General features: G+C 63.4%; 1 protein-coding gene across 1 annotated transcript; it reads right to left on the bottom strand.

Annotated features, from left to right (window-relative positions):
* Positions 1–925: 925 nt before the first annotated feature.
* On the bottom strand, positions 926–25148 carry ASMTL (acetylserotonin O-methyltransferase like). The gene is made up of 13 exons (XM_081794527.1): positions 24959–25148; positions 23289–23420; positions 21832–21879; positions 21627–21691; positions 20786–20847; positions 19889–19997; positions 18779–19154; positions 14750–14912; positions 10789–10964; positions 7691–7811; positions 6755–6898; positions 5183–5305; positions 926–1208 (listed from the first exon to the last, which is right to left on the bottom strand). Exons 1-13 carry the CDS (start codon positions 25049–25051, stop codon positions 985–987), a joined length of 1836 nt encoding a protein of 611 aa, XP_081650653.1. The 5' UTR covers positions 25052–25148; the 3' UTR covers positions 926–984.
* Positions 25149–27745: the final 2597 nt, after the last annotated feature.

Genomic DNA, 27745 nt, shown 5'->3' with positions numbered 1-27745 from the left:
GCGAGGGACACGGGGCTCCCCAGGATCCCCCCCAGCATCCGGGCAGAGAGCGCGGGACACGGGGCGCCCCAGGATCCCCCCAACATCCGGGCAGAGAGGGTAGGAGAGAGGACGCCCCAAGATCCCCCCCAGCATCCCGGCAGAGAGCGTGGGACACGGGGCGCCCCAGGATCCCCCCAGCATCCGGGCAGAGAGCGTGGGACACGAGGCGCCCCAGGATCCCCTCCCCCGCCCAGCATCTGGGCAGAGAGCGCGGGACACGGGGTGCCCCAGGATCCTCCCCAGCATCCGGGCAGAGAGGGTAGGAGACAGGACGCCCCAGGATTCCCCCCCCCCCCCCCGCATCCCGACAGAGAGCGCGGGACACGGGGCTCCCCAGGATCCCCCCCAGCATCGGCGCAGAGAGCGTGGGACACGGGGCTCCCCAGGATCCCCCCCCCCCCCAGCATCCCAGCAGAGAGCGCGGGACACGGGGCGCCCCAGGATCCCCCCAGCATCCGGGCAGAGAGGGTAGGAGAGAGGACGCCCCAGGATTCCCCCCCACCAACATCCAGGCAGAGAGCGTGGGACACGGGGTGCCCCAGGGTCGACCTGCTGTAAGTCACGCGCAGAAACACATGGAGAACAGGCGTGAACGAGGAACACGCGCAGTCCCGGAGCGGGAGCCGGAGGGGCCCTTCCACCGCGCCCCTGGGGGACTCCAGGCCTTTCCAGAGGCCAGGAAGTGGGGGGGCGGGGGGGGAGGGAGTCTCCAGCCAAGTGGCCGGGCCTCAGATGAGCGCCTGAGGGCACGGCCCTCCTGCCCACGTGACCTGCCCCAGGTCGGAACCCACAAAGGAGCTCAGAGCAAGTGCGTTTTGCTGGTTTAATCCGTCTGGTTACACAAGCTGATCCGAGTAAATGTTGCACCTGACGCCCAAATTCCAGCCTCCCCCCCTCCCCCCCCCCATCAGCCTCCCGGGAGAGCGTCACGCGCTGGCAGCCTCAGGGCGCCGACGACGCTCTGGTGCCCAGAACCACGTCCAGCCTGTCCCCTGCCTGCGCCACCTGCACGTCCCGGAACCCATGCTGCCCCAGCAGGCTGCGGTACTCGGCCAGGCTGCGCTCCCTGCCCTGGGCCCGCACCAGCGCGTTCAAGGCCGCCGGCAGGCTGGCCCGGGCCGCTCGCCGCTCGTCCAGGGCCGTTTCAACCACCAGGAGGCCACCGCCTGCGGACAACAGAGCCAGAGGGAGTCGTGGGCAAGATTCAGCGACGATGGGCGCTCGGAACTACTTTCGGGGAGGCCGAGGGCAGCGGAGGCCAAGGACGGCGCGCGCCAGGCCGCGGGGAGGGCGAGGCGACCGCGCGCGCGCGCGCGCCAGGCCCGTGGGGAGGCCGAGGCCGGCGCGCACCGTGGAAGCAGAGAAGGGCAGAGAGAGACAGAGACACGGAGGGAGAGAGGGGAACACAGGCAGACGGACAGGGGAGCAGCCGGCAGTCTCAGGGCCCAGCCTGGGGGTGTGGGGGAGGGTGCCCGGTGCACAGGGACACGGATTCAGCGCGTGGGGGAAACCCAGTCCGGGGCTGGGGGTGCAGCACGCAGGATGCCATCAGGCAGCGTGCATTCACTCTGGGAATGCCCCAAGCGGGCTGCCTGGCTCCGGGAACTTTGGGTGATGGCCGCACGAGAGCGGGGCTTCAAGCACAAAGTGGGTGCGTGTGTACGCGCATGTGCACGCCCGTGGACGCGTCTGTCTGGGCGTCTACTTGTTTTCAAAAGCGTTCATGACGTAGAAACCAGGCCAAGCAAACAGCACCCTCGATCAAAAGAGGCCGAGAGGAAACTTGTACATGTTTGCTCCTCCTCTGTGTGTGTGTGTGTTTTTTTTTTAATTTTAAAAAGTGTATTTATTTTAGGGGGAGGGGCAGAGGCGGAGGGAGATGAGGAATCCCAAGCAGGCCCCTCAGAGTCAGCACAGGGCCCCACCCGGGGCTCGATCTCATGAACCTGAGCCGAAACCAGGAGTCGGACGCTAAGCTGCCCGAGCCACCAGAGGCCCCTGCCGATTTTGTCAAAGGGGGATCTGCAGAAAAGGGACACAGGAGACAGGGACACAGCAGTGACACACGTGGCTGGCTTCCGCTGCGTCTTCTGCTGTTGGTTTGTACGCACTTGGCGGACGTGGGATCCGGGCGTTTGCTCCCTCGGTATCGTAACAATCTGGGTTTTTCAAAGTAACATATGCATGCGGTTCAATGGCCCGGCTCCGAAAGACTGAATGTTAGCACTGGGCGCTGGGAGGGGCGCCTGGGTGGCTCCGTGTAGCGTCCCACTTCGGCTCAGGTCACGATCTCGAGGGCTCAGGTCACGATCTCGCGGGCTCGTGAGTTTGAGCCCCGCGTGGGGCTCTGTGCTGAGGCTGGGAGCCCGGAGCCTGCTTTGGATTCTGCGTCTCCCCTCTCTCGCTGCCCCAACCCACTCGCATTCTGTCTCTGTCTCAAAAGTAAATAAACATTAAAACACACACACACACACACACACACACACACACAACCGGGCACTTTGAGCTCTTTCCTGCAGCTCCTATGTTGCAAGGACCTGAATATTTACGGAGCACCTCCAGCCAGCAGGGGAGAGGGTCGGAGGAACCCTGCACCCTCCCCACCTCCCCCTCCCGCCAACCCTGCACAGAATAAACCGAGGAGCAGCTTAACTGCCTCCACGCTGTCTCCTGAGGGAGCTGAGGACTCAGCGCTCATTCCCCAACCCCGCCTCCTCTCCAGCGGATGATACAGTGTTGCTGCTTTGTGAGCGCTTATTCCCTGCGGGCTCTGTTCCAGGCCCTGGGAATGCAGCGGGGACTAAACAGGCACAGACGCGCCCTCCAGGGACACATCCTCCTGCTAAGCAGCCTGACTGTCCGTGTGACCTGTAAATTTCTGCCTCTCCATGCCAGTGAGCCTGTCCTGAGGCTGCGGTAAATGACCACAGACCAGTCATTTACTCTCTCCTCAGCCATGCAAGTCACAACTCTGAGACCCAGGAGGGGCAGGACCACTGAGATCCAGGCAGGGCAGGGCCACTGACATCCAGGACGGGCAGGACCACTGAGATCCAGGAGGCACAGGACCACTGAAATCCAGGCAGGTCAGGACCGCTGAAATCCATGCAGGGAAGGGCCACTGACATCCAGGGGGGCAGGGCCACTGAGACCTAGGCAGGACCGCGGAGATCCAGGCAGGACCACTGAAACCCAGGTGGGACAGGACCACTGAGATCCAGGAGGGACAGGACCACTTAGATCCAGACAGGGCAGGGCCACTGAGACCCGGGGGGGGGGGGGGGGGGGGGGGGCAGGGCCACTGAGGTTCAGGCAAGGCAGGGCAGGGCTGTTGAGATCCAGGCAGGGCAGGGCCCCTTAATCCAGGCAGGGCTGTGCTCCCTCCAGAGGCTCCAGGGAGGGTCCTTCCTGTCCCTTCCAGCTTCTGGGGCTCCAGGCGTCCCTGGCTCGTGGCCGCGTCCCTCCCGTCTCTGCCTCTGCCTTCACGTGGCTTCTCCTCTGTGTCCGTGTGTCCCCTTCCGTCTCTTACAAGGACACCTGCCATTGGATTCAGGGCCCCCCTCATCCAGGATGGGCTCATCCCAGATCCTTCCCTTACTCCCATCTGCAGACACCCTGTTTCCGAATGACTTCCTGTTCGCGTGTTTCCAGTGGATGTGAATTCGGGGGGTGGGAAGGGACTCCGATCCTGCTGCTACAGGGACTGACAAGGATGCCTTCGCTCTGTCGTCTTCTTCGGCACAGACATTTCCTCATTTCATAAGAAGTTGCTTCATTTCTCTGCAGCTCTCCTAATGTGTTCCCAAACGCTCGGGTAGATTCGCCAACACGTTGCGATACTGTTTCCAAACCCTGGGACGCGTGACATAACCCATCTGGGGCCCCGTCTCTCAGTGTGCGGCCCCCCGGGGCCTGTCCCCACCCCTCCCCCGTCCCCGCCCGGGCCGTCACCTGGGGCCCCCACCTTCTCCCGCGCCCAAGCAGCTCTGGTAACCGATTCCGGGCCGTCTGTCTCTCCTTCCCCCCAGATCGTCTCCAGGAGCCTCCTCGGAATGGCAGGGGTGGGCGGCAGGCGCATCGAGTCCACAAACGTCTGTGGGATTTTCCGCGTGCACAGATGTGACCCAGGAATGTGGGCGTCTGTGCAAATAGGTTTCCCGCGAATTTATCACACGGCCACGCTGCTCTTGAGGGACCCTGGGTGCTTCTGGTGCCAGTTCCTGGCGTGTGACTGCATCTCCACACACGCTCGTCCCTGGGTCCCCAGCATAAGCAGAGACGGGCTTCCCAGGTGTGCAGGGCATCAGCGCCCTCCAGGGGAGGGGCTGGGTATGGAGCAGTGGGGCCATGGCTCATGTTACAAGTCGTTGGGGCGGGGCTGCAGGGCCCAGATCATCGTTGGGCATCATTCCGCGTGGTCCTGTGAAGCTGCCTTTTGGATGAGATTATCATCTAAATGTGCGACCTGGGCAAAACACCTGGCCCTCCGCGGCGTGGGTGGGCCTCGTCTAATCAGTTGAAGGCCTCAAGAGAAAACACACCGCCGTCCCCCCGGAGGAGGGAATTCTACCTCCAACCAGTGTTGGGACTAGTCCCAGGTCTCCGGCTGCCTGCAGATTTGGGGAGTCCCAACCTACACGATTACACTTGACCCTTGCTTCACCCTTTGTGCAAAATACGAGACCGAAAATGACGGTTGTTTCCGGCAAACTGGAAAGTGAACTGCTGTTTCGTGTTCCCTAACCGCACGGGAGGTAACAGAAGTGTCTCGCAAGTCACCAGGCACTCGGGGCACGGGAATACGAGCTGCGCTTTGCGCCACTGGGACCTCGGAGGCCTGGGAAGGGCCCCCGGGGGGGGGGGGGGTGGGTATGCCCTGCTCCAGGCCCCCTGGGACACAGGCTGGGGCGTCCGGCAAACCTCCGGCCCGAGAACACAGATGTCGTCACTTCCTGGGGCCAGGACGGGGAGACTCGGGTGAGGAGGTCCCAAAGCTGCGGCCGCCCTCCTGGCGCCTCCTGCACGTCCGCAGGGGGCCGGCAGAGTGCGCGCGGGGGCGCAGGGGCTCCTGGCTGTCGGTAAAACCCTCCCTTTCCCTCTCTGCAAGCGGAGGGAGGACGCGCAGCGGGAGGGGTCTCACCTGGCTTGCAGCTGCAGGACACCCGGCTCAGTAGCTCGTGCACTCTGTCGTCCGCCCAGTCGTGGAGAATTCTGGAAAGGATGTACAGCTGTGCGTCCGGGAGGTCATCCTTGAAAAAGTCACCTGGTTGGAACGGGAGACGTCGGGAGTCGGGGACACCAGGGCTGGCGCTCCACGGCGGGGACACGGGGCCGCGCCGCTCCCCGCCCCGCTCCGAGAAATGCCGTGTCCCCAACCCCAACACGTTCCAGTCCTAACCCCGGGTCCCATGGCGCGTCGGCCCCCCGGGCCGGGCCACGGCAGTCGCGAGTGCCGGGTGGGCTCCCGCCTTCACAGCTGCCCTTGGAAGTTCTCCACCACGTCTGACTCCAGGCTTTTCCGCGCCAACTCTTGGGTGACTTCCCTTCGTGCCCTTGGTTGGTCGTGGAACCTGTGGACGCCCACCTGCGCCCTCGCACGGCCCCACCTGCCCCCTCGCACCCCCCTACTTGCGCCCTCGCGCCCCCCTGCCCGCCCGCCCCCATCGTGCCCCCTCGCACGCCCCCGCCTGCCCCCTCGCACCCCCCCCACCTGCGCCCTCGCACGCCCCCCCGACCGTGCCCCCTCGCACGCCCCCACCTGTGCCCTCGCACCCCCCAGCCTACACTCCTGCGCCCCCCCACCTGCACCCTCGCACGCCCCCGGCCTGCGCCCTTGCGCCCCCCGCCTGCCCCCTCGCACGCCCCCGCCTGCCCCCTTGCACACCCCCCCACTTGCGCCCCCCGCCTGCCCCCTTGTAAGCCCCCCTGACCGTGCCCTCGCACGCCCCCGCCTGCGCCCTCGCGTCCCCCCCTCCTGTGCCCTCGCGCCCCCCGCGCCTGCTCTCTCGCACGCCCCCGCCTGTGCCCTCGTGCCCCCCAGCCTACACTCCTGCGCCCCCCCACCTGCACCCTCGCACGCACCCCGCCTGCGCCCTTGCGCCCCCCCTCCTGCACCCTTGCACGCCCCCCCACCTTGTGCCCCCCGCCTGCCCCCTCGCACTCCCTCCTGCCCCTTGCGCCCTCGCGCCCCCCCCCCCGCCTACGCCCTCGCACGCCCCCGCCTGCCCCGTCGCAACCCCCCTCCTGCCCCCTTTCACGCCCCCCCACTTGCGCCCTCGCGCCACCCTGCCCCCTTGCACGCCCCCCCGATCGTGCCCCCTCGCACGCCCCCGCCCGTGCCCTCTCACCCCCCTCGCACTCCCCGCCTGCCCCCTTGCGCCCCCGCCTACCCGCTTGCACGCCCCCCACTTGCGCCCTCGCGCCCCCGCGCCTGCACCCTGACTGCTTCCAGCGCCACAGCCCCACTGCTCTCACGAGTGCAGACAAACACGTGTGTGCACACAGAGACCTGTCTACACGCACACACAGATATCACACGCAGATACACGTGCAAACACAGATACACGCGCACAGACCCGACACACTCAGACACACGTGCAAACGCAGGTACACACGCACAGACAGGCGCAGGCCCGCACGCACACCCACGCTGCGCAGAGGCGAACGCGGTTGGCCCAACGCCGACCCAGAGCGCAGAGAAAGCTGCGTTTACCTGGCACGAAGCGGAGGCGCTCTGGCTGCCGGCCCTCGGGGTGAAAACTCGACACGTGCTCGATGACCTCCGGGAGGTCAAACACGGTCACCTTCAGACGCGGGTACTCCCGGGCCAGCTCTCGGGCCAGGGCACCTGTGCAGCCTGCGGGGAAGCAAACACACACACACACACAGGGTCACCTGACCCGCCCAGCGCACCACACCCCTGGCGGGTCTCCAAGATGGCCCCTTGGCAAAACCAGAATGAGGTCTGAGAACACGGCTGGAGGCCCGGTCTGGGAACGGAAGCCAGCGGCGGGCAGAGATCACTGAGGTCTCACGCAGCCCTTGGGACCTTGCTGGCCCAGCGCACATCAGTGGGGGCAGGGTGGGGGGGGGGCACAGACGCACAGAGGGAGCATCAGAGCCCAGCTGGGAAGGAGGAAGCCACACTCTTATCATCTCCTTTCCGCCGCCGGAATGTGGACGACATGGCTGGCACCACAGCAGCCACTGTGGGCCACCAGGAGGAACGGTGTGCAGGTGGCAGGGAAATGAAAGCAGCTCTGGGCTCCCCCTGGGACCCCTACTCCCACTGTACCCCTTGGGCAGGCATCAGCTCACGTCTGCTGCCCTGGGATAAGGAGCGAGTTGGAATAGGGTGGCAGGTATATGGGCGTAGTTAGACCCAACAAGACAGGGTCAGATGGCTCTGCGATCCTCTCCCCCAAATCGGTAGCCAGCAGAAAGGGCCCCATAACCTCTAGGACCCACCCCCAGGGCCTCCTTGGACGTGGGGATGTCCATCCAAGTCCCGGCACCCGCCACAGCCAAACTCCTGGCCTTATGCTTGTAAAGCCGTAAACCCGCTTTGGACGTCTTCTCAGCGGATGAGGTGGCCACGACCTAACGCAAGAAATGCGCCCGATGCCTGGCGGGGGGCGGGGCGTGGTACTCACCTCCAGGTCACAGGCAGAGGCGAATCGGGACAGGTCGAAGGCCGTGGCCACCTGGCGAGCTGTCAGCTGGGTGAGGCCGTGCATGGCTCGCATGAAACGCAGCCTCCGGTCCCTGCTCTGAAACAGAACGGGGTTTGAGGAGACCCACACAGGGGCCCAGGGGAGCCTGCGCACTGGCTGTGGTCCCACCCGGGGGTTCTGAGGGTAGGGAGCTCCACAGGGAAGGGCGTGGGGGGGGGGGGGTGGATAGGGCCTGCAGGGCTGCAGGGGGGGGGGGAGGAGGTCAGAGCCTGCAGGGCAGGGGGTTGTGGGGGCAGGGCCTGCAGGGGAGGGGGCCGGGGGTCAGAGCCTGCGGGGGGAGGGGGGCAGGGCCTACAGGAGAGGGGAGAGGGTCAGAGCCTGTCGGGCAGGGGGTTGGGGGTGCAGGGCCTGTGGGGGGAGAGGGGGGATCAGAGCCTGCAAGGGAGGGGGTTCAGGCGGCAGGGCCTGCAGGAGAAGGGGTTTAGGGGTCAGAGCCTGTGGGGGAGGGGGTTGGGGGGCAGGGCCTGCAGGGAGGACATGCGGGGGAGGGCCTGCAGGGAAGGGGGGAGGGGGTCAGAGCCTGCAGGGGGGGCGGGAGGGGGTCAGAGTCTGCGGGGGGTGGGCGGGAGGGGGGAGGGGGGCAGGGCCTGCAGGGGAGGGGGGAGAGGGTCAGAGCCTGTCGGGCAGGGGGTTGGGGGTGCAGGGCCTGTGGGGGAGAGGGGGGATCAGACCTGCAAGGGAGGGGGTTCAGGCGGCAGGGCCTGCGGGAGAGGGGGTTTAGGGGTCAGAGCCTGTGGGGGAGGGGGTTGGGGGGCAGGGCCTGCAGGGAGGACATGCGGGGGAGGGCCTGCAGGGAAGGGGGGAGGGGGTCAGAGCCTGCAGGGGGGGGCGGGAGGGGGTCAGAGTCTGCGGGGGGTGGGCGGGAGGGGGGAGGGGGGCAGGGCCTGCAGGGGAGGGGGGAGAGGGTCAGAGCCTGTCGGGCGGGGGTTGGGGGTGCAGGGCCTGTGGGGGAGAGGGGGGATCAGACCTGCAAGGGAGGGGGTTCAGGCGGCAGGGCCTGCGGGAGAGGGGGTTTAGGGGTCAGAGCCTGCAATGGAGGGTATTCGGGGGTCAGAGCCTGTGGAGGAGGTGGGTCTGGGGGGTCAGAGCCGGGTGGGGAGGGGATTCGGGGTATAGGGCCCGGCTGTTGGGGGGGGGGGGGGGTTGGGGCACAAGGCCTGTGTGGGAGGGGCTTGGGGGGGCAGGGCCTTCGGGGGACAGGGGGTCTGAGCCTGGCTGGCAGGGGTTCAGGGTGCAGAGCTGGGCGGGGAGGGCATTCGGGATGGAGGGCCCAGCTGGGTGGGGGTTTGGGGGACAGAGTCCGGCGGGGAGGGGGTTTGATGGGGGGGGGGGGTGCAGGGCCTGGCAGGTAGGGGGTTGGGGGCGAAGCCAGAGGGGAGTGATGGGGAGGGGATCTCATGGGGCAGAGCTGACCCAGGAAGGGGCCTGGGGGGATGGGCAGGGCCTGGCGTGGAGGGTGTTTGGTGGGGGGGGGGGGGTGCAGGGCGGGGCGGGGTTTGGTGGGGCCAGGCCCGGCCGGGCTGCGGGGGGGGGGGGGGGGGGGGGGGATCTTGTGGGGCAGAAAGAACCAGAGTGGGGCGGAGCCCGGTGGGCAGAGCTGAGCAGGGGGTGCAGGGGAGGGGCGGGGCCGAGCTGAGTAGGGCGGTCCCGGGGCGGCAGGGCTGAGTACAGCCCAGAGAAGAGGCTGGTCCTTCAGGCTGTCAGCTCCCCTGGGATGTGCGGGACCTAACAGACGCCTGCATCTCCCCGTCTGAAGCCAGTGAATGGGGACAGTCACCCCGGAGGCCGCCACCAGCCCCGCGCAAGGTCTGGATGGACACGAAGCAGGAGAAGGGAAGGGGTCGGGTCCCCCGCTGGGCCCTGCAGCCGTCGCCGCACTCGCAGGTGACAGGCTGTTTACAAAGACACTGGCCCCTCCCCCAGCCCCCCCCACCCCCCACCCCGTGGGGCCCCGTGTGGCTTCTCTGTCCCTCCCGCCCAGTCTCTCTCTGTCTCCAGGAGTGCGGGTCTCTCTGGGTCTCCGTCTTTGCGTGTCTCAGTCTTCTTCAGAGACACAACGTTTGTGTCCTCCCCCCACTGGCCCCCAATTTCCTATGTGAAACCCCAACCCCCAAGGGGATGGTCTCAGGAGGGGGGGGGGGGGGCTCTGGGTGGGGCGGGTCACCGGGTCATGACGGTGGACCCCCGTGGGGGATTCGTGTCCTTCTAGAGTAGGCTGCAGAGACCCCCGGCCCCTCCCACCCCGAGACGACAGCCGGATGGGAGGCGGGAAGCAGGGGTGTCCGGACCCCGAATCTGCAGGTGCCTTGACTCGGATGGATTTCACCTCCGCAACCGTGGGAAGTAACTGCGCGCTGTTTGTAAGCCTCCAGCCTTGTGAGCCCAAGCGACGGCGACAGCCCGTCTGGGTCCCTGCCGCCCGGCCCTGATGCAGGCCCCGTGCTCTGGCGGACCCGTTCCTGCATCGCGCGGGGAGCCCGACCCGGAGCCCTACCTGCGCTCTGCCCTCAGCAAAGGCTGCCAGGGACGCAGGCGGCGGATGGCCGCGCCCACCCCAAAGCACCCACCGGGCCCTGCCCTGCAGACACACGCAGCTTTAACGTCAACTCCCAAAGGTTCCCCAAAGGGAAAGGGGAAGGACGGGGGGGACAGCAGGAAGACTCTGCAGACCGAGCTCGAGCGACAGGGTCCGTGCGATGGAACCCCACACGGGAAACGCGGTGCCTTCATTCCGTGCCACCTGCTGGGCCCTTCCTGCGAGATTCCCGTCCGCACCCCGCAGGCCCACGGCACCTGGCCGGCCCCCGCGCCACGCCCCCGCCAGGCCTCCCACCCACGCCGGCTGCCCGTGCCCCCACCCCCACCCCCACGTGATCCTGCTGTCGCGACGGCCAACGGTCAGCGGGTTTGCAAGACGGCCCGGTCAACCCGGCGGCCAGAGCGCAGATCCGTGCCCGTGGGTGCTTCTGTGGGGCACGCGCAGTGTGCACACACGCGTCCTGATGTTCGCTACCTGAGACGGGTCCTCCGCCGGCCTCCCCGCAGCCGCGCGGGGTCCCTGTCGCACCGCAGACTCCAGGTCTGTGAACACGGTCCAGGCGTGCTCATCGTTGTACGCGACGAAGCCGTGGAGAGAACACGCGCCCTCCGACGCCAGGTGCCGGCTTGCCAGCTGCGTGTTACCGTAACCTGACACGAGAGGGGCGTCATGCAGGCTCCAGCGGACGCCCCAGCGCACCTCCCACATGGGCAGCCACGGCCTGGCGTCCTGGGGCTGGCGCCAACCTCACCCACCTGAGCGGGGCACGACTCACGCTCAGGGGGCGGCCCCGCGGGGACACAGCCCAGACCGGTGCCGATACCGACTCACGGGTAACCCAAAGAGATGGGGTTTCGAAGGTGTGGTTTGATGTCTAGAAGCAGCGGACTTGAAGTAAGGGAGGTGACCTTCAGCAATGTGGGTGGGCCCCATCTAATCAGTGGACGGTGTTAAAAGCAATGATGAGATTTCGCTGAGGAAGAAGCAATTCTGCCTCAAGACTTGAGGACCAGCATGTACTGATTTCCCAGGCGGCCGGCCGGCCTGCCCTACACATTTCAGGTGCCACAGCCCCGCCACCGAATGAGCCACTGCCTTGACATACACCACCAGCTGTAGATCCCGTGGGTTCTAGTTCTCTGGAGAGCCGGCACTGGTGTGGGGCCCCTCCTCTCTCGCCTGAGCCATCTGTCTGCAGGACGTGGCCCCCCACCCTGCATCTAGAGAACACAGGCTGGGGGTGCAGGCAGCTGATGGTGGGTGAGACCCCCATCTGTGAGCGGAAGACCCCAGGGATCCTCCGAGATAACGGCACATCTCACCCTTTAACACTTAAACGTTCTTAGTTCTTCGCCTTTGGAAGAGGACACACGTCCCACGCGCACACGGGAGAACTGTTCCCGGGGTTCTCCCGAAGAACCGTGCGAGGCGTGGGCCAAAACGTGGGAGAAGCTCCTAAGTGATTAAAAGTCTGGATGCTGGAGCTTTCTGGATGCTCGGTCATCACAGACGAGAAGATCATTACAGTGGTCTGGCTGGGGGAGACTTCTGCTTCCCAGGCTCCAAATCTTAACCACAGATTTCTACGCCTTTTGTACAGAGGGCAGCTTCTGGGGCCTGGGCCAGCACCCCACTTTCCTCCTGGTCACAGAAGCAAAGCGGCCTCTCCTGCCCTGGGGTCCTTCACCCCCTGCCACTCCCAAGCTGCTCAGGGACCATCCATAGGACCCTCTGCTCTGAGACCAAGTGCCACAACGCTGTTTCAGGAAACACATTGTCATCCATCCATCTATCATCCATCCATCTATCTACTTACCCATCCATCCATCCATCCATCCATCCAACCATCCACCCACCCTCCATCCATCCATCCATCCATCCATCCATCCATTCATCCATCCATCCATCTACCCATCCATCCATCCATCTACCTCCCTATGCATCCACCCATCCATCCATCATCCATCCCTCCATCCATCATTCCCCTATATTCATCCATCCATCCATCCATCCATCTAACCATCCACCCACCCACCTACCATCCATCCATCCATCCATCCATCCACCTATGTACCCATCCATCAATCCATCCACCCATCCATCCATCCATCCAACCACCGACCCACCCACCTACCTATCCATCCACCCATCCATCCATCCACCTACCTACCTACTTATCCATCCATCCATCCATCCATCCATCCATCCATCCATCCCTACCTACCTATCCATCCATCCATCCATCCACCCACCCACCATCCATCCATCCATCCATCCACCTATCTACCCATCCATCCATCCATCTACCTCCCTATCCATCCACCCATCCATCCATCATCTATCCCTCCATCCATCATTCCCCTATATTCATCCATCCATCCATCCAACCACCGACCCACCCACCTACCTATCCATCCACCCACCCATCCATCCACCTACCTACCTATCCATCCATCCATCCATCCATCCATCCATCCATCCATCCATCCATGCATCCATCCACCTATCTATCTGTCCATCCATCCATCCATCCATCGATCCATCCACCCACCCCCCTACCCACCTTTTCATTCATCCAACCTTCACCCATCAATCTTTCCATCCATCCTTCCATCCATCTACCTCCCTATCCATCCACCCATCCATCCATCATCTATCCCTCCATCCATCATTCCCCTATATTCATCCATCCATCCATCCAACCACCGACCCACCCACCTACCTATCCATCCACCCACCCATCCATCCACCTACCTACCTATCCATCCACCCATCCATCCATCCACCTACCTACCTACTTATCCATCCATCCATCCATCCACCCACCCACCCATCATCCATCCATCCATCCATCCACCTATCTACCCATCCATCCATCCATCTACCTCCCTATCCATCCACCCATCCATCCATCATCTATCCCTCCATCCATCATTCCCCTATATTCATCCATCCATCCATCTAACCACCGACCCACCCACCTACCTATCCATCCACCCACCCATCCATCCACCTACCCATCCATCCATCCATCCATCCATCCATCCACCTATCTATCTGTCCATCCATCCATCCATCCATCGATCCATCCACCCACCCCCCTACCCACCTTTTCATTCATCCAACCTTCACCCATCAATCTTTCCATCCATCCTTCCATCCATCTACCCACATACCATCCATCCATCCACCTTTTCATTCATCTATGCTTCCATCCATCAATCTTTCCATCTACCCACCTACATACCCATCCATCCACCCAACACCCACCATCCATCTGTGCATCCATCCATCCCTTCCTTCCATCCTTCCATATCGTCTTGCATCCATCTACTCACTTACGTATCCATCCATTTTTCCTTTTTTCCTTCCATCCATCCATCCATCTGTCTGTCGATCCAAATCTCCTATCATCTGTCTACCTAGCTAGTTATCACATGTACTACCAATCTGTATCTATGTACCCACGTATTTGTCTAAACAAGTAAAAACAAACATGTACCCATGCTGTACACATATATAATCCACTCGCTCTGTTTCTCTGCTGAACCCTGACTGATACAGCTTCTTTGAGACCAGAGCCCAAGAAAATGTCACTCTCCTATGGGCACCTGGGTGGGTCAGTCGCTTAAGCGTCTGACTTCAGCTCAGTCACGATCTCATGATCTCTTGGTCCGTGGGTTTGCGCCCCGCATCAGACTCTGTGCGGACAGCTCAGAGTCTGGAGCCTGCTTCTGATTGTGTGTCCCCCTCTGTCTCTGTCCCTCTCCTGCTCTCACTCTCTCTCTTCCTCAAAATAAACATTATAAAAAAAAAAAAAAAAAAAAAGAGGACGCCTGGGTGGCTCACTCAGTTAAGCATCCGACTTTGGCTCAGGTCATGATCTCAGGGTTTGTGAGTTCAAGCCCCGTGTCAGGCTCTGTGCTGACAGGTCAGAGCCTGGAGCCTGCTTCAGATCCTGTGTCTCCCTCTCTCTGCCCCTGCCTTGCTCTCACTCTGTCTCTCTGTGTCTCAAAAATAAATAAACATTAAAAAACACAAACAAGAGCCCGACTCTTGATTTCAGCTTAGGTCACGATCCCATGGGTCATGACATTGAACCCTGTGTTGGCTCTGTGGATACAGTGCGGAACCTGTTTGGGATTCTCTCGCTCCCTCTGTCTCTGTCCCTCCCCTGCTTCTGCTCTCTCTCTCTCTGTCAGATAAATACAGATTTTTTTAAAAACCACTCTTCTGAAAGACACATACCCACACACACAGTTGTGTGTTTCCTTTCCCTCATCCTGTACTTCTTACCGTCGCTGAAAAGCCACGTTCTGAGGGCAGAAGGATAGACGGTCGGGCCTTCCCTGCCCTGGTCCAGAAGCCACCTTCACTGGATGACTTCCTTCCAGCTGCAAAGATTCTCATCAGGACACTTCGCATGTCCCCTTACCTGTGTCTGTCTTCTCCAGTAATCCCAGGGCCACGCAGACATCCAGGAGCCGTCCAGTTCCACACACAGAGGCGTTAAGTTTGCGTGCAACATCCACCGCCTTCAGGGGGCCTTCCTCTTTCAGGACGTCAAACACCTTCAGTTTGCAAGCCGTGAACAGAGCCTGTCCGTTCAAAACAACAACAGCGAGACTTACGACGTGACTTGTGCAGTGCCCTTCGCTCCCACAGACCCAAAAGTGGGAGGCCACAGCTATCAAAACTGTTTAACTTGTGCATATGGAAGCTTCTTCTCCAGAGAACAGTGCATGCAGGCTCCAGCTGGTACAGGGCTCGCACAAGACAAAAGCACATCAGTGAATATCAAGGAAAAAAACTGTCCCATGGGAGAAAATCCAACGTGTTCGTATGTGGGGCTGAACTGTGTTCCCCCCAAGATCGATCTGTTGAAGCCCTACGTCCCAGGACCTCAGGACGTGGCTGGATTTGGAGACAAACATGCCTGTCCTCGGGAGCAGAGGGCCTACGCAGCTCAGGACCCATGCTCACGTGGGTAACGCCAAAACCTTCTTCGCGTGTGGGGTGTGTCTGCTCTTCCAAAGGCCTCAGAACTCAGAACATTTAAGTGTGAAAGCCAAGGCACTGCCTCAGAAGTCAGAACACTGCCGTTCTTCGTCTCCATCAGGCGTGTGGGGCCTTGTGTTGACAGACAGGGGTCTCACCCCCCGTCACCTGTACCCCCACCCGGCCACGCAGAAACCTTCTTCGACAAGTGATGCCACCGCATGAAGGGCCCGACGATGCTGGCTCGTTTCTAGAACCCTCACGATGCACTGGCAACGTGACATGTGCTCCCTGAGTCCCTATGGCCCCGTGGCTGGGTCAGCTGACTGCCGGGAGACCTTTCCGCGAGAGCAATGGAACAGGTACGCAGAAGGAAACACGGGTAGGTGGGTAGACGGACAAAGGGGTAGATGTTAGATCAGGCAGATACGTGAGAGGTAGGCAGACGCATAAATAGTTGGCAGACACTCTGAAGACAGCTACACAGGTGGACATGTAATCAGTGAGCGACGCTGCGAGGCTACGTGCGGAGGTAGGTGGCTGGGTGGACAGACCCCAGAGGGACACAGGTAGGTGCCGGGACCTCGGCACAGCTGCACCACGTGGGGACACCGTGCGCATGGTTATTCCCGGGGTACTTAGGTATTTTGTGCACAGCACAGCAGAACCACCTCTCCCTCCTGACCCCAGAACTTCTCTCCTGGCGAGGCCGTCACAGGGGCGTGGCCGGGGCTGGAGCGGGGAGGGGCGGTCCCCAGTCCCACACCCACATCCCCACCTCTCCTCCAGCCGCCGACGTGGAGCCCCGCCCAGCCCATGCAGGGCTGTCCTCGGAGCCGAGCCGCTGGAAGGGCCGGCCACGGCCACGGCCACGTGGGGCAGCGAGGGGGTGCGGAGACGAAGGGCACAGCCGGGCGGGTGTGCGCGGGCGCCCACGGGAGCGCAGGGACGGCCGTGGCCAGCCCCGTCCTCGGCAGATACGGTGCAGGGTGGCCGGGCAGGCTTCTGCCCCCTGCGCTGGCCCGGCGGGCACGGGCAGCCGGCTGTTTCTCGGGCGGCGTGTGACCGCCCACGCAGGAAGGAAACGGAGGCCGCGGCTACGCACCCAGCCGGCCCGCGGGTTCCCACCCCGCCTGGGACACTCTCCGGCTGGGCCAGCTGCCTCGGATCCCAAGGCCACAGCGGGAGGAACCCACAGATCCCTCCGGGCAGGGGGTGACCTCCCACCCGGCCGGGGGGGTGGCCCAGCACCTGGGCTCGTCTCCCGGGCTGGGGGAGGTCGGTCAGGGGTGCACCGCCGGCCCCAGGTGGGGTCCTGTGAAGCTCACCTTCCAACACCCCAGACACCGCGTCCCAGAGGGACACAGGCCTCCGCCCTCACAGCCCCGAGCACAAGTCCCACATTCCAGGCAGGACGAGCAGACCGGCAGGTCAGGTCACAGGCTCTTGGACCCAGAAGTCACCAGCTCTGTGTCAAGCCATTGACTGAAGGCAGAAAACCAGCTGGGGACACTGCAATGGGCTGAATAGGGGCCCCAACAGATATGCTGAAGTCTGAACCCTAGAACCTGGGAAGGGGACCTAATTTGGATACAAGGTCTCTGCAAACGTGAGTAAGTGAAGGATGTGGGATGAGCCCATGCTGGATCAGGGTGGCCCTAGGAAAACGGCAGGTGTCCTGGAAAGAGACAGAGGAGGACACACAGACACACAGGAGCCACGGGAAGGCAGAGGCGGAGACGGGAAGGACGTGACCAGCGGTCCAGGGACATCAGTAGCCCAGAAGCTGCAAGTCAGGAAGGACCGTCCCCTGGAGCCTCTGGAGGCAGCACTGCCCCGCCTGGGTCTCAGCAGCCCTGCCTAGACCTCAGGGGTCCCACCCAACGGGGTCTCAGTGCTCTTGCCCTGCCGGAGTCTCAGCAGCCCTGCCCTGCCTGGATCTCAGAGCCGTTGCCCTGCCTGGATCTCAACGGCCCTGCCCCTCCTGGATTTCAGTGTCCTGTCCCACCTGGATCTCAGTGGTCCTGCCCTGCCTGGATCTCAGCGGTCCTGCCCCACCTGGGTCTCAGTGGCCCTGCCCTTCCTGGATCTCAGAGGCCTTGCCCTGCCCGGATCTCAGTGGCCCTGCCCCTCCTGGATCTCAGTGGCCCTCCCCTGCCTGGATCTCAGTGGTCCTGCCCTTCCTGGATCTCAGCGGCCCTGCCCTTCCTGGATCTCAGCGGTCCTGCCCCACCTGGGTCTCAGTGGCCCTGCCCTTCCTGGATCTCAGAGGCCTTGCCCTGCCCGGATCTCAGTGGCCCTCCCCTGCCTGGATCTCAGTGGCCCTGCCCCTCCTGGATCTCAGTGGTCCTGCCCTTCCTGGATCTCAGCGGCCCTGCCCCTGCTGGGCCTCAGTGGCCCTGCCCCTCGTGGATCTCAGTGGCCTTGCCCTGCCCGGATCTCAGTGGCCCTGCCCCTCCTGGATCTCAGTGGCCCTCCTCTGCCTGGATCTCAGTGGCCCTGCCCTGCCTGGATCTCAGTGGTCCTGCCCTTCCTGGATCTCAGCGGCCCTGCCCCTGCTGGGCCTCAGTGGCCCTGCCCCTCGTGGATCTCAGTGGCCCTGCCCCTCCTGGATCTCAGTGGTCCTGCCCTTCCTGGATCTCAGCGGCCCTGCCCCTGCTGGGCCTCAGTGGCCCTGCCCCTCCTGGGTCTCAGGGGCCCTGCCCTGCCTGGATCTCAGTGGCCCTGCCCCTCCTGGATCTCAGTGGCTCTGCCCCTTGTGGATCTCAGTGGCCCTGCCCCTCCTGGATCTCAGTGGCCCTGCCCCTCCTGGATCTCAGTGGTCCTGCCCTGCCTGGGTCTCAGTGGCCCTACCCTGCCTGGATCTCAGTGGTCCTGCCCTTCCTGGATCTCAGGGGCCCTGCCCCTCCTGGATCTCAGTGGCCCTGCCCTGCCTGGATCTCAGTGGTCCTGCCCTGCCTGTATCTCAGGGGCCCTGCCCTGCCTGGATCTCAGTGGTCCTGCCCTTCCTGGATCTCAGGGGCCCTGCCCCTCCTGGATCTCAGGGGCCCTGCCCCTCCTGGATCTCAGTGGCCCTGCCCTGCCTGGATCTCAGCAGCCCTGCCCTGCCTCAATCTCAGGGGCCCTGCCCTGCCTGGATCTCAAGGGCCCTGCCCTGCCTGGATCTCAACGGCCCTGCCCCTCCTGGATTTCAGTGTCCTGTCCCACCTGCATCTCAGTGGCCCTTCCCTGCCTGGATCTCAGTAGCCCCACCCTGCCTGGATCTCAGAGGCCTTGCCCTGCCCGGATCTCAGCGGCCCTGCCCTGCCCGGATCTCAGTGGCCCTGCCCTGCCCGGATCTCAGAGGCCCTGCCCCTCCTGGATCTCAGACTGTGGTCTCCAGAGCTGGGAGAGGACACACTCTGGGTTTTAAGCAGTCAGGGTGGCGTCCTTCAGCACTGCCTGCCCAGGACACTCAGACCAGTACCTTGGATGCTTTAAAGCCGTCTATGAGGTCTAGAAGGTCGGACGGGAAGGGGGGCGGGTTCTCCACCAGCCCATTCGTGTCTGGGCCCTGGGGGCCAGCAGGAGCCTGTCCGGTGTGACCGTGCACCCCTGCCCTGCTGGGGCCGCAGCCCTCGTCCCCCTGAGCAGCCTCGCTCGCGATCTCGAAGGTGTCCACGGCGGGAATGGAGTCGTGCTTGACCCGCTGCACGTCCTCGCGGTGGGGCGGGCAGTACAGCTCCACCAGCTTCTTGCAGAAGTGGTTCAGCGGGAAGCCCACGACATTGAGGAAGTCCCCACGGACGTACTCCACCAGCATGCCGCCCAGGGCCTGGATCCCGTAGCCGCCGGCCTTGTCCCTGCGAGGGGCGGAAGGAGGCAGACCGGGGCGGGAGGGAGACACGGAGAAGTCAGAATGCGAGGGCTGCGCGGTAGTCCCGGTGGGGGGAGCGCAGGGAGTATCCCGACCCCGGCCGTGCTCTTGTCCACATCTGCACCGCTGGCCCAGGAGCCTCTGTGGACCCCTCCTTAGGGACAGAGGACGGGCCTTCAAAGACCCTTTCCTGGACCCCAACTTGGCACGTCGTGGTTTCCATCCGACCCTCCCTCCTCTGCCTCCCGGACCCCAGGCTCCCAAAAGGACACAAGGTTTTGGTTCTGGGCGCCCCCAGCGATGAGACCGCCCCCCCCACCTGCATGCATGCACCTGTCCCTGGCCCGGCCCCGTTCCGGGGTGTCGGGGGAGCAGGCGTGTTAACCTGTGTGGCCTCCCAGTCCCGTGGCAGCAGCACAGGGCGAAGGGCCTGACTGTTTCTCCCACTGTGAGTTGTTTCCTCATCCACTGCCCTGGAACCGGGCAGGTCGCCTCCTCAGCCAGCCCTGCTCGCACTCCTGGGCCCAGCCCCCACGGTACATCAGGACGGCAAGCGCACCACCGTGGACTGGATGTCTGTGTCCCCCCAGAATTCGTAGGGTGAGCTCTAACCCCCAAGGGGACGCTGTGACGAGCTGGGGCCTCCGGGAGGGGGTCCGGTCGCGAGGCTGCAGCCACCGTGCCGGGATCAGCGTCCCGTGAGACCCCGTGTGCACTCACATGGGCTCCCCGCTGTCGATGTACTCCCACAGAAGGTCCTCGGACAGCTCCGAGAACTTCACCGTGGTCTCCTCGTGGAACTCGCACACGTCCGTGTCCAGCTGGCCGTCTGCAACACAGAAGGGCGGGGCAGGTCAGGGCACGGGGCGGGCACACGGCCGGGCGCCTGCGGGAAATCCGCCCCGGGCCTGGGGATACACAACTCGGGCAGGAACAGCTAGTGGAGAGGCGGGAACGGTGAACAGCGGGGAAAAGAAAGCTACAAGATCAGGGAAGGAGACCCAGGCCGGTGGGGGGCTCAGGTGTCCCTGTAGGGAACTGAACTTCGGGGTGGCCTCCGTGCCTCGGTAGGAGGTGAGAAACGCGCCAGGCACAGCCCAGCGGGCACCTTCTGCCAAGCGGGTCGTCAGCATTTTGGTGCTTAAAACAGATTTGTTCTGATGTTTATTTATTCGCGAGAGAGAGACAGAGCACGAGCAGGGGGAGGGGCAGAGAGAGGGAGACATAGAATCCGAAGCGGGATCCAGGCCCTGAGCTGTCGGCACAGAGCCCGACGCGGGGCTCGAACTCACGGACCGCAAGATCATGACCTGAGCCGGAGTCGGACGCTGAACCGACTGAGCCCCCCAGGCGCCCCCGTGTTCCTAGGATTTCAGGTTGCACAGCCAAGGCCCTCCCCCTTCTGGACTAAAGGTGGCACCTGTGTGGCTCGTGCTGGTCGGGGCGCCCCGCCTCCCACAGGTGCTCAGCGGGAAGCGAACCGAGGCCTGAAGCAGCCCCGACTTTGGCAGGCAGGAGGGAGGGGAGGGCCCTCACGGCGGGACATAGAGGGCCCGGGGGCGGCAGGACGCCCGGCTCCTCCCGCGGTGGCGCGGGGCCTGGGGAGGCAGCAGGTACCTTGGCTGCAGCAGTGGATGATGGCGACGCCCGTGAACACGCTGTGCTCCTTCCCGTTCAGCCTGCAACGGACGACCCACATGCAGTGTGTCCACGGGGAGCCTGTGGGACAGCATGTTCCCTGCCACCCGCTCTTCGGAGGGTCTGTGCGCGTCCCTGCGGCACGGGGATGCCAGCCCACGGACAAGGCAGGGCCCAGGCGCGGAGACACGCTCACATGCGTGGGGGGCGGTGCTCGGCACGGAGGGACGCTGCCTGCCGGCCCGCTGTGCGCCTGCGCGCCCGCCCGCCTTCCTGTCTGCGCGCCTCCCAGCCTGAGCGCCTGCGCACCTGCCCGCCTCCCCGCCTGTGCGCCTGCGCACCTGCCCGCCCGCACGCCTGTCCACCTGCCTCGACTATCAACCAGCCCGCCTGCCCGCCTTCCAGTCTGTGCGCCTCCCTGCCTGTGCCCCTGCCCACCTGCGCACCTGCGCGGACTATCAACCTGCTCGCCTGTCCCCCTGCGCGCCTGTCCGCCTACCCGTCTGCCCCGAGACCCTGTCCCCCTAGGGGGCGTGAGCACCGCATTAAGTGCGAGGCTGCGTCCTCTGATCTCACCCAAAAGAGTGGCCGGGAAGGCCCAGCACGGACCCCACCCAGGGCGCGACCCAGGTACCTGGCTGGGACGTAACCCTGCCCCAGGCGGAGACGGCAGACCCCACCCTGGGCCCTAACCCTGCCCTGGGACCCACAACAGAGGAGCTGACCCCACCTCAGACCTTGACCCCGCCCAAGGTCCTGACCCCGCCCCAGGCTGTATCTGAGGCAAGGCTGCTTCCGAGGAGGACAGTCCGGGACCCACCTGGAGAGCATCCTGTACGCGTCTTGCTTGTCCGCTGGCTTCTCCAGAATCAGCCCCCCGATCGTCTGCAAGAGAACCAGGGCGGGGGGCGCTCACTGTCCCTAAGCCGGATCTGTGGAAGCCGCGATGTCCACACCTTGACTTCAGTCACCGAGGGCACACCAACCAAACTGGAGGCCAGAAAAGGGCCCCGAGGGGGACTCACCACGATGGTGTCGGCTCCGATGACGACGTCAGGGGCCCGGAGGTCTTTCTGGAAGAAATGCAAACTCAGCTTCGGAAATCACACCCGTGTGTCTTATGCAAATGCGCTGGCGGTGAGACGGGTGGTACTTCGGAAAGGAAGATGTGGGTGTCCTCGGTGTCCCCAGCAAGGACACGACGGTGACCCCAGGAGGCCTGCCCTGCAGGGCTCAGGACGTGTGGGGGGCTGTAGCCTGGAGGTGCTCTGTGGTCACATGATGGGGACAGCACCTGCCGGCTCCCTCCCTGACACCTGAGGGACAGCACTGCAAACCTCAGTGTCCAGTCCCATGGGCTCCGCCTCCCTCAGGGCAAGGGACCCTTGCAGGAGAGGTGGGTTAGGGCCCCAAGTCCTCCCCAAGCTATGCTGAATTAAAGACAAAGCTGGTTTGGGGGCACCTGGATGGCTCAGTCAGTTAAGCATCTGACTTCAGCTGAGGTCATGATCTCACAGTACGTGAGTTCAAGCCCCACATCAGGCTCTGTGCTGACAGCTCAGAGCCTGGAGCCTCGTTCGGATCCTTTGTCTCCCTCTCTCTCTGTCCCTTACCGCTCGTGCTCTTTCTCAAAAATAAATAAACATTAAAAAAAATAAAATATAAAAAAAAAAAAGGACAAAACTGGTTTTTCGAACTGCTCAATGTGATTTGAGAAAAAAGTTCTCCAGACAATAAAATAAGTCCAGGTGGAAAATTCAGGCTTGGGGCTGAACGCACACATCTGAAGTCTGTATAGAACGTTGAACTTAGGTTAAAGTTAACATATTAACCTTTCCACTGCTGAAAATCAATCGGTCAATACTCCTTTATTTATACCAATGGTTGTTATACGGCACTGGGCACAAAGCACTCCCTATAGGACATTAGTTGCAATAGTATATTATTTTAATACCAAGCAATGGATAATCTACATCAGTTCTGTATCATAAGTGATACTGTTGCAAAATAGGAGTTAATGATGCTATTATTTTAATTACAACAGTATCTGCATATAACGTAGAATCTACGCTCCATAGACAAGCTCTGTTAAATAGTGTGTCATAAATGCTGTTACATTCATTAAAATAGCATATTACATAGTAATACACAGAAACAGACAAAGTGTGTTCATTCTTTGTTGGAAATGATATCACCACACTAATTGAAATTCTGGGCTACATGCTAGCATATGGTAATAAGCAACCTGTATTGATTCTTTACCGTCAATGACGCTCCTCTGTTAACGACAATTATGGAGGCTCATATCAAGGACACGGCCACAGTGATTGTAACAGCATGCGACACAGTAACCCTGAGCCATGGGTAGGCTGTTGGGGTTGCATACGGTAGACGGCACCGATCCGTGACATGTACGTTTAAAGCTGGAAAGTCCCGTCCTCCCAAGAGAACAGGGAAGAAAGCAGTAGCAGGGCCCCCTTGCCTGGTGCATCCTGGAGGCCACCTCCAAGGCCTTCTGCTTCGCTGTTTCGATGGCGTAAGCATAAGGGGTGGCGAAGGCGGCTTTATCGAGCTTCTCTTTGAACCTGGACGGAACCACCTCGAACCTGAGACCCTGGAACAGGAGGAAGAGGGGGTCTGGAGGGTTTGCGGGAAGAGGGAAGGCCTCTGAGCAGAATGAGCTGGTTTCCCAGGAAACACGGCCTCCCCCCACGTGCCCTGTGTCTCCCTCACACCTCGTCCCTGACCGCTGATGAGCTCAGCCAAGGCCCGGAGCGGAGGCTGGCGGGGGCCCCGGCGGACCGGCCTGAAGGCACAGGTACCCGCGGCGACCACACAGAACCCAGCAGGATAGTTGGGTGGGGTCTCCAGCTCTGAGGGGTCAAAGGGCTCCCAGAGTGTCACGGAGGCCAGGACATCACGCCCACGGGTGCACCAACAGCTGAAAACATACCGCCCGCGCACAGGGCCACAAAGGGCGGACCTGTGAGGGAAGACGGCTGCTTTACCGTTGTCCCCAAACCCGTGTGCATGGGCAAGGCAGGCCCCAGTGGGGAGCCACTTGGGTAGACAGTAACCCCCCCCAGAGTCGTGTGGGGACAGGAATGTGGGCCTGGAACACAGAGGGTGTTTCCAACCCCACAGGCACCTTCCTGCACAGCTCCAGAGTGGCTCTCCTCATCCTGACCTAACTCTCTAAAGGCCCCCCTGCAGCTGACCTCCTACACCCCCATGTCCCCTGGACTGCCCTGTGAGCCTTCCTTTGGTCTGTACCCCCCACAACCCTCCTCGGGAGGTACAGTGAGCACCCCTCACTCTGTACCTTCCCCGACCCAGGCCTCTGCCTGCCTCTGGGCTGTGTACCTGCCCCTATCTCCGTACCCCCTTGGCCAGCACGCCACTAGGCCACTAGACCTGGCCTGAAGACTCTGGTCCCAGATCACACAGACCCCCACTATCCTGAGTCACTAGGACCCTGAGTCATTACGCCGTGGCCCAAAGACCTCCAGTCTGCAGACCCCAGCTCCCAGCCCAGAGTCACTGGTCACTGCACCCCGGGCACCAGGGCCTCTGTCACTAGGGCTCCAGGGTCACCAGGCCCCTCACTACCTGGCCCTTGGTCACCAGGCCCTGGTCACCAGACACCCCCGGGGTCACCAAACCACACCCTCAGGTCACCAGGTCCCTGGTCACCAGACCACCTGGCACCAGGCCCTCGGTCACCAGACTCCTGGGAAAACCAGGTTCCCAGTGCCAGGCCCCTCCCTACCATGACCGCCCCCATCCCAGACCCTGAGGTCACTAGGTCCCTGGTCACACAGGCCCCCAGGACCAGAACCAGAAGCCCCGGTCACCAGACCCCCCTCCCCGGCCCCGGCACCCCAGGTCACCAGAACCCCGGCCCCAGGCCCCTATCAGGCCCCCCCAATACCCAGCCCCCATTGCCAGGCCCCGTTACCAGGACCCCAGGCACCAGGCCTCCAGGTCTCTAGACCTCCGGCCGCAGGCCCACCTGCCCCAGGTCCCCCGACCGCATGCCCTAGGTCACTAGGTCCCCGGCCCCAGGCCCCCCGCTCCAGGCCCCCCCGCCCCAGGAGGCCCGGTCACCTGCCCGGCGCAGACCCCAGCCACAGGCCCGGCGCGGCCGCTCACCGCTTGGCTGAGGATCTCCCGGCGGCGCGGGGAGGCGCTGGCCAACACCACGCGCTTGTGCAGCAGCTTCCCGATCACCGGGCTCAGAACCATGGCACCGCGACCCCCGCCACCCCCGCGCACGGCCCCAGACCGCGAGCGCAGATCCGGATCCGGATGCCCGAGCCGCACGCTCCGGGACTAATGGAACCCCGCCCCCCAAGGCCCCGCCCAGTCCCGCCGGATCCCCGCCCCTTCACCCAGATCCCGCCCTATCCGCCCAGGCCCTCCGGAGCCCCGCCCCGCCCCCCAGATCCCGCCCCGTCCGCCCAGGCCCGCCGGAGCCCGTCTTTCCACCCAGATCCCGCCCCATCCGCCCAGACCCGCCGGAGCCCCGCCCCGCCCCCCAGATCCCGCCCTATCCGCCCAGGCCCTCCGGAGCCCCGCCCCGCCCCCCCAGATCCCGCCCCATCCGCCTAGGCCCGCCGGAGCCGCCCCCCCCAGATCCCGCCCCATCCGCCCAGGCCCGCCGGAGCCACGCCCCTCCACCCAGATCCCGCCCCGTCCGCCCAGGCCCGCCGGAGCCCGTCTTTCCACCCAGATCCCGCCCCATCCGCCCAGACCCGCCGGAGCCCCGCCCCGCCCCCCAGATCCCGCCCTATCCGCCCAGACCAGCCGGAGCCCCGCCCCACCCCCAGATCCCTCCCCTTCCGCCCAGGCCTGCCGGAGCCCCGCCCCTCCCTCCCAAGTCCAGTCCCCTGGCGGCGTGTGCCCTGCGCGCCAACCCACGCAAGCAGGTGCGCCCGCGGGGATGTGGTGGCGGGCGGGCTCCGGGAGCGCGAAGTCGTGGGGCCCCTGTGGAGCCGGGGATTTGGGGGCCGGGGAGGAGGAGATGGGAGTCCCTGGGAGGTGATGGAGGGGCGCGGAGATGGGGGGGTCTCCCTCGAACGCCCCTGGGGCGCGGAAACGGGGGCTTCCTGGGAAGTGGCAGAGGGGCGCGGAGTCGGGGTCCCGGGAGGCGGTGGAGGGGCAGGGATAGGGGTTCTCCTGGAGGGGGCAGAATAGCCCTCGGTTGAGAACCACTGCCGCGTACAGATACACAGGTAAGCAGGTAGGCAGGCAGGCAGACAGACAGACAGACAAGGTCTCTCCTGCGGTGAGGCTTCCCAACCGCAGCAGTACTGACTTCTGGGGTTGGGTGATTCGTTGCACGATCCTCAGAAGCATCCCCAGTTTCCGCCACTAGATGGCGGGACCTTCCTCCCGAGTTGTGACAACCCAAATTCTCCCCTGAACGTGGCCGGGGTTTCCCCGGGCACCGAATAGCCCCTTGGTTGAGAATCCTGACCACGGCGAAGATCGATAGATGACCGATCGATAGGCAGATAGAGTCCCTCCTGTGAGGTCCGGGGTTCTCCGCCTCAGCACTACTGACACGTGGGGCTGGATGACCCTGTGGGGTGGGGCGTTCTGTGCGCGGTAGGGTGTGGAGCAGCGTGTCTGGTCTCCACCCCGCACACGCCAGGAGCGCCCCCCTCACTGTCGTGACCTTCAGAAGTGTCCCCAGACGAATATGCCCAGGTGCATCCAAGCCAATACCCCCTGTCCCGTCCTCCCTGACCCCCTGTGCCTGTCCATCCCAGGCCCACCCCGGACCCTCCCACGGAGCCTCTCTTGGTTACGGTCACCAGAGGGCTGGCCCCCACCAGCCAGACCCTCGATGGCCATTCTGATTGCCTGCTAGCCTCGCCCGGGACAGCCGACCCCAAACATCCCAAGCACTTTTTAAAATTTTTTTAATGTTGATTTATTTTTAGGAGAGAGAGAGAGAGAGAGCACAGGGGAGGGGCAGAGAGAGAGAGAGGGAGACAGAATCCCAAGCAGGCTCCGTGCCGTCAGCCCAGAGCCCGACGTGGGGCTTGAACCCACGAGCCGTGAGATCATGACCTGAGCCAAAGCCGGGAGTTGGATGCTTAACCGACTGAACCGCCCAGGCCGCCGGTCACGTTCTTTGGAAGTCAGCTCCTGATAGGTTCACCTTTCTGTTCCGCTCAACACGCCGTCATTTCTACGCACAAGTGCCAGCAAAGGCACCTGTGGACGGAAGTGTGCGCTGCTGGGTGGGCCCGGCCACACGTGACGTCAGGGGGTGGGCCGTGGGCTGTAGGCCGCAGTGCGCAGGCCCGGCTGGGCTCCAGCGAGTGCGGGATCGGGCTCCGGGGGCAGGTTCACTTGCAGACTCAGGGTCTCCCACTCACCAGCGCTGGGACCCGGGGCCAGTCCCTCCACGTCTCTGGGCCTCAGTGTCGTCCTCTGCAAAATGGGCGCGGCACCTACCTTGTTGTAGTCAGATGAGGGACTCATGCAGGGGTCAGACGGGGGATGCCCTGGTGTGGGGTTTATCCTATGACCGTTCCTGGCTGTTTGGGCCTTATCTGTGAGCCCCAGAAACTAGGGTGCTCATTACACGGCCTACCGTCATCAGGGGCCCCTCTCCCTGTGTCTTCACTGGTGTTTACGCCCACACTGGCGGTATGGTCAGGGCACTAAACAGTCCCACCTTTAGTGAGGACGCCTGGGTGGCTCAGTCGGTTAAGCATCTGACCCTTGATCTCAGCTCAGGTCATGAGCTCGCGGCTGTGGGTTCGAGCCCTGTGTTGGGCTCTGGGCTGACAGCATGGAACCTGCTTTGGATTCTCTCTCTCTCTGTCTCTCTCTCTCTCTCTCTCCCTCTCCCTCTCCCTCTCCTTCTCCCTCTCCCTCTCCCTCTCCCTCTCCTCCGCTCACTCTCTGTCTCTCTCAAAAATA

The sequence above is a fragment of the Panthera onca genome, chromosome Y (assembly GCF_046562875.1).
Source record: "Panthera onca isolate mPanOnc1 chromosome Y, mPanOnc1 haplotype 2, whole genome shotgun sequence".
Classification (NCBI taxonomy): domain Eukaryota; kingdom Metazoa; phylum Chordata; class Mammalia; order Carnivora; family Felidae; genus Panthera; species Panthera onca.
The sequence above is the reverse complement of the archived record's forward strand: the minus strand, read 5'-3'. Positions and strand labels throughout refer to the sequence as shown.